Here is a 6,831-nt window from a genome sequence, read left to right as displayed (position 1 = left end):
TATTTGATGTATATTACAGTTTTATATTGTTTGTTTGTTGTATTAGTATCATTATTTTATGAAATAATTTAAAGTAGTAATTATAATATTATAATTATAAACAGATAAAAATTTATTAATTTATTAATAACATAAATTTAGTTTTACCAACCCACCGACGTGGAACATTAAAACACACATTTTTTCATAAATTGAGTAATATATCTCTCGCATCCCTTCTGATTCCTCCAACACCTCTCTCCTCCCCCTACGCCACCATCTCCTCTTCTGCCGTTTCCACCTCCCCCAAGAGAACAATTGCCAGCAACTCAAGCTATTATTGATAACCTTCCTACTCATATCAATGCAAGCTCCCCGAACCAGAGCTAGGTAATGATTTAAAATATTTTTTTTTCCAAAATATAGTTTCTTGCAAATATAAGTTAACTGTTTCTTTTTCTAAATCAGCCGTAACTCTTGATTGAGTTATGCTCTAAGTCAGCCGTCCGCTCATAACTCAGATGTTTTCCATAAATCAGTCGTCAATTACCTCTATAACAGTATAACGCGTTACAGCTGAATTATTTAATACACGTCAGCGATTTCTGACGTGGCAATAGCATTCTGTGTACGCTGACGTGGCAATGGCATTCTGTGTAATTACGTTTTTTCCTGTAACTTAAAACAAAAGTACGATAGGTATATTAAAAATACCCAAAATATGATAGTAATAAAAAAAAGTTTTGTATGATTCTATAATATTACCTAAATTGTATGACATCTGAGTAAACTCCCTAAAATAAAATCTACCACGAAATCATGAATCTTCAAATACACGTAATAAATTTAAACCTATAGCCAAACCCATAAAGAAAGTTTTTTTTGTAAGGTGAATGTAGTACTAGACAACTCGTTTGCCACATATCTTGATGCAACCACACTTGCCCCAACATACTATAATCACCTCGACACCTTCCTATTTAGATGCTTTTTGCATGGTTCCATAATCACTTTTTTTAGAAGACAGTCTTTGAAAAAATTGCACCACATATTTCAAGGAGAGTTAAAAGCTTGTTTTCAATACCAAAACCAGTTGCAACAAAAGAAGCAATTTCAAAGTAAAATTCAATGAGCCAAATTCCAACCGTTAAACACAAGTTTGAAGCTTCTTCTTTATCGGAACTATCCAGCGAGTTCTTGAGATGGGTTTACATCTTTTCCTAAGACTAGCTGGGAGGGTCTGTTTAATGCCATCTGAGCTCATTAAGCTTGTTATTTGGGGCAGAGTAAGAGGAGTGATCTATGCATTAAATCAATTCCTACAAAACTCATGCTATTAAATATAGTAGTTTTCTTTTTGTTATTTAATTTTACAAAATATATTTATATTGCTTTCTTTTTTTTTTAACATGAAATGTATATTAATTTTTGTATTTTTCTGCCAACTAGAATTTCAAAGCTCTGATCTTTATCCAAAATCCTAATGACTTCAGAAAATACACTCAACGTGTCGTCTATGGCTTTCCTCTCTCTGCCACCTCCTCTGTTTCTTTCCCTATCAATTTCCTCTCTTCACTATCATACTCTTCCTCAGTCGCTACAATTTCTTCTTTGACTCTGCTGACTCTTACTCTTGCTCAAAAAAAAGGTAAGCTCTTAATCTTTTATTAAGGGATTCTGTCAGAATTTAGATGCCGCTTCAATAAAAATTACAATCATCTTGGTTCATTATGGGATTTTTTTTTTCTTTTTTTTTTAGTTGAAGAGAAATGGATCTTGGAGGTTTGGTATCTGGATTGGTCTCATCTTCAGTTTATCTTATGACCAGACCTATCTTTCTCTGCATACAGGCATGTGTGTTTTGTCTTAGAACAGCTCTTGTTACAACCTTTGTCTCTACTGATATGGTCACTTCTGCAATCTTGTTCAACGTAAGTATGTTGTGGAGAGCTGTGTGGGGCACAATCTGGGGATCTATTCTCCTCTTTACGTTCCCGATTCGCTTCTTCGCTTCTATTCCAAGGGAAAGACTGGTTCGTTTTGGTTTCCAAACCTTTTCTTGTATCCAGTTTTAACCGTTGATTGATTCTTAAAAAAAAAAAAAAAATGAATACTCACTTTGGTTGACCGTGCAAGATTTGGTAATGATCCTAGAGATTTATGCGCATTTTGATTATATTAGCAATCTTTTAGTTAATGATCCTTAAGATTAAGCGAACTTTAATTGTCTCAGCCATCTTTGATTGATTCTGAATTATAGGAATTCACATTTGAATGAATCTGCTTAATTAGAGAGTTATGCGAATTTCGATAAGAAAACTGAGCATTTTGAGAAGTCCATAATATTGTGTACATTCCAATTGAGATCCTTTGTATTTTACAGCTTGAGCAGAGTCTTTATGAGTTGCGGTATGAGCTAGAGAGTCTTGAATGGAATAGAAAAGAAATAGAGGAGACTCTCCGGGAAGCAATAAAAGAATATAGAATCATGGAACGCGACTTAGATGAACTAGAAGATGAACATGATGAAGCCATTTCCAAAATAGAGAAGCTAGAGGCCGAGGTATTAAGGACTGCTTTAAATCAACAACTTGTTGCATAACCAACATATACATATATATTTTCTAACCATATGGGGTTTGACAGCTGCAAGAACTAAAGGAGGAAAATCTTCAACTGAAGGAAGGTACTGGAAAAGACGACTATCATTGGAGCAAGAAAGGTAAAGTTAAACCCAAGGAAGAAGCACCGAAGCCAAAGAATATCCCTTATGATTTAAAGGGAAAAGCCGAGTTTACATCGGTTAAATCACCTCTTTACCCGTTTGCAAAATCGACAATTCCAAAAGAGGAAGAATTAACACCAAGAGTCCTTGGTTTAGAGAGGAACATTGCGGTTTCGAGAAGCATATTCAGCGCGATGCTCGCAGTCGTGGTGGGTATAGTAATGTATGAAGCCAAAGAACAAGAAATGTGTACTCCACTCATAGGTGCACTCTTCACTGTGGTTGGTATCTCTTTGAGAAGTGTGGTTCAATTTTTCTCTACGGTTAAGGATAAACCGGCTTTAGATGCAGTTGCTCTTATGAGTCTCAATTGGTTTATCGTCGGCACTCTTACTTACCCGACTCTACCAAGAGTTGCTCGAATTGTGGTCCCAAGAGTCGTTAGCATTACTGGCTCTGTCTTCAGTTTGCTCCGTGGTGGCTCAATCCCCCCCACGCCACCTGAGCTTGTGAACTATGTTGGTTAAGCAAAATCTTTGTAAATTTTAATACTTCATTTTCCTTTCTTTCGTCAATAATGTAAATAATAAAATATTATTAGTCGTCTAGTAGCGGCCAAAGCGGACTGAACCGGGATCGGTATGTGTTTTGGTAATAAATATAAAAGTTTTGTTTATACTACGAATCTTTTCATCTCACCAGGTTTAGGATTAGCGACCATACCGGGATTGATTCAGAGGCATCCAAACCAGGATTCATACCAAATCCACGTGGCAGTCATAGATTACGTCACGTGATGGTACTTAAACCTAGTTTTAGGACGCCGGCCGGAAACAAGAATGTGATGTCATGTCGTGTGAGGGACACGCGTAAATAAATAATTGGTCTGTCGTTTTGATAAAATACTCAGCAAAAGGAGGCTAAAGTAATCTCTCGATATTTGATAAAAAGACCTAAAAAAACAAATCAGAGAAAAAAATCTTTGCCAGATTTGGTAACTGTTTCTTCTTCTCTTTCATCTTTCTTTTTTTTCTCCGAGATACAATGATGGGTAATAAAAGTTACCGGCGGTCTCGGATTCGCTTGGTGCAGGTCGGGAACTGATTGGCTGACACCGACATGTGTTTTGTCGTCGTCGTCATGGTTGGTTTGTCAGCTCCCGCCTTGCATCAACTGAATCGGAGTCCGAGGTGAAAATATAAAGGATCCGAATACTAGATCTGACTTGATCTTCATCTTATGGTAGGAACTTGAAATATTTGTTGAAAGTTGCGTGATCCGTTTGATTTATGGTATTGGGTTTTATTCCAAATCCATAATATTTTAGTACTTTTCTCCTCAAAGATTTAGTCTTTTTGTTTTGAGAACTTCAAGAAGATTGATGTATTTGTTTTGAAATTATAGGATCTAGGGTTTTGGAGCTTTATAGATCTTAACGATATTTAATGAGTGATTGAATTTAGATTTCAACAGATTCTGATGGGGGGACTCTGTATATCTCGAAGCTTTATGGTTTATGTGGTTTTTGAGCATTTTTTTAGGGTTTATGTTGGTTCTACGGTTGCTACGTTATTGATGATTGAGATTTGATTGTGATCAATTCAATTTCTTTATAGGTAAAAAGGTATATTATTGAATACGGTGTATTAAATTTGTTTGGTAAAGTTTTGTCCTTAACTTTTTGGTTCGGTTATATGGAAATTGACCATGCTTGCTTACAATACCGTTCAGTTATGTCAAATCGGATTATATGGGTTATTGGCTTATAATGATGAATGTAAATTTGGTTAATGTGTGACTCAGAGAATGTTTATGTATGGTTGGTTAATACAATTAGGTTGGGCCGAAGAGAAATGGAGAAAAGTATTCATTCTTGCAGATGCAAATTTCTTCTCTCAATATCCTAATATAGGCTTTTTGTTTGTTGCTAACCTTATTTCTCATGCATTTTTGTGTTTACTTTCTGATAACGATAGTCAATAATTCTCAACAACAAAGAACAGAGAAAACAGAACTATAACTTTTAATTGATAATAATGAAGCAGCATTCATAAGAAACGCAGATTCATCTTCTCACTTTGCAAGAGTCTCCTCCCACAAAGAGAATGAGGAAAAAGAAGTTTCTAGAGTTTACAATTCAGATAATATCTATACATAAAAACGATAACGAGCTAACATGTGCTCTAAAAGTTTCTAACATGTGTGTTAACCGTATTATTCTCTTTCTGTGACGTTGACATTTTTCCTTCGTCATCCTTTCACCTGTTACGCCTCATGTGCTTTCCCACAATCCATCATTTTGCGCATGGACTGCCTTTTATTTTCCGTGGACGAACTCATCATACATATTGACAGTTTACCACCGAGTTTGTTTGCCTTTTTCCTCTTTTCTTTTGTCTTTTAAAGATTTTGTTGGATCTAAAAATGTCAAATACAAGAATGAAAAACGGGGAAATGTAGAAAAAATTAATTGTGCACTTACCAAATATCTAACTTTTATTGATTTTTTTTCAAATAAATTATGAATTTTTTGTTGATTTTCTAAAACGATCACCAACTTCCTAAGTTGATTTTGTCAAATAAAACATGATTTTGAATTGTTACACGCAACAATTTGTAACCATATTCTATATATAGGACAAAGTCATGTTCTAAAATACAATACTTACATATAGAGCTTTTAAAAAACCAATTTTTATATATACATTTATCATACATTATTGTGTGAAACTAAATAAGCAGAAATATGAAATGACGTTCAAACCAAACAATGCATTGAACATTCCAATTACGTTGAGAATTAGATATACAAGAAATTAGTGATATAGCAACACTGAAAAAAAAATTATTGCAACAAACCAATATATCATTTAAAAAATAGAATTGCAGTAGAGCTCCTATCAATTGCATCTTGTTTGTTTAAACTTTTACCATACAACTTTCAAATGTAACGTTGATGTACACAATATATATCAAATAATTTTTATAATTAGTTAACACCCAATTTATTTATTTGATAAATATGATATTTTGATAAAATATGATATAAAATTAGCATTTGCAGAAACATATAAAAATATATTGACGAGGAATACAAGTTAAACGACACTTTTTATCGCATGTTATATTTTGTGGATCTACCATATGCGGCGAAGCTTCATGATGAACAACAAGCTGAGGAGTTTTTTCAGGTAATGAACTTTGTGTTGCTTCAACATCCGGAAATGTTACGATAGTCATCACTACAAAACAAACCATATTTTTTCTTATGAATTATAAACATAAACATGTACTTTTCATACATATATGAAATATGAAACTAACCGGATGTAACAATCAAGAAAATAACGAAAGCAAACTTCATTGCAAGAGATAAAGATGGAAGGCCGCTGCTGTTGTGACGGGAACGATAAACGCCGCCGCTGCTGTCTCACATCTGCTACCATGGCTTCGGCCCCTGTGGATCCTTCCCCGCCAGTACCGCCAGACCTGCTCTTCCTCCTCCCTTCCTCCTCTCAGTTCTCTGATTTTCACTTTGGTTCTCACTCTCCGTCACTTCATCCGGAGGTTGGGTCTTCGGAACCCTCGTCTCTGCCCTTACCAAAATCTTCAATTCCTGTTCCTTCCGGTTCCCCTGCTCTTTGGGTTTCAAAAGTTAGGTCACCGTTCCTCAATCTCTCAAAATTGGCAACTCCTACCTTTTCAGAAGATGGGACTCCCACAGTTCTAGCTCCAGATTCGATTACTCTTCGTCCTTCTCAGATGTGGAGGAACCATCTGGTAGCCTATTTCCATGGGAATCCTCCTTCTCCGGCAAAGATTTTTTCGGATCTAAACCCGATTTGGGGGAAAGAAGGAAGAATTTCGGTGAAGCAGCATTCTAAGAGGGTGTGTTTCATTTACATTCCATGTGAAATTACAAGGAAATGGGTGCTTGATGTTGGGTTCTGGAATTCGGGTAATTGCTCCTTCACGGTTACTCTTTGGACACCATCAATCAACTTATCTCCTATGAAACTTGCTCATGCTCCTATTTGGGTTTTGTTCAAGAACATACCACCAGAATTATGGTCTATTAAAGGGTTTAGTACCATAGCTTCAGGTGTTGGTATTCCAGTTCACTCGGA

At 35.5% G+C, this 6,831-nt stretch overlaps 1 protein-coding gene across 2 annotated transcripts; it reads left to right on the top strand.

Annotated features, from left to right (window-relative positions):
• LOC104771747 lies at nt 1,494–3,312 on the top strand. 2 transcript variants are annotated; one of them, XM_010496323.2, is made up of 4 exons: nt 1,494–1,627; nt 1,830–2,012; nt 2,363–2,542; nt 2,626–3,312. In XM_010496323.2, the coding sequence occupies exons 2-4, from the start codon at nt 1,884–1,886 to the stop codon at nt 3,229–3,231; spliced, it is 915 nt and encodes a 304-aa protein (XP_010494625.1). In that variant the 5' UTR covers nt 1,494–1,627; nt 1,830–1,883; the 3' UTR covers nt 3,232–3,312. The 2 variants fall into 2 exon arrangements, with proteins under 2 accessions (XP_010494625.1, XP_010494624.1); XM_010496322.2 differs by having other exon boundaries at nt 1,739–2,012.

This window comes from Camelina sativa, chromosome 20 (genome assembly GCF_000633955.1).
Source record: "Camelina sativa cultivar DH55 chromosome 20, Cs, whole genome shotgun sequence".
Classification (NCBI taxonomy): domain Eukaryota; kingdom Viridiplantae; phylum Streptophyta; class Magnoliopsida; order Brassicales; family Brassicaceae; genus Camelina; species Camelina sativa.
This window is presented reverse-complemented; position numbering and strand designations above follow the sequence as displayed.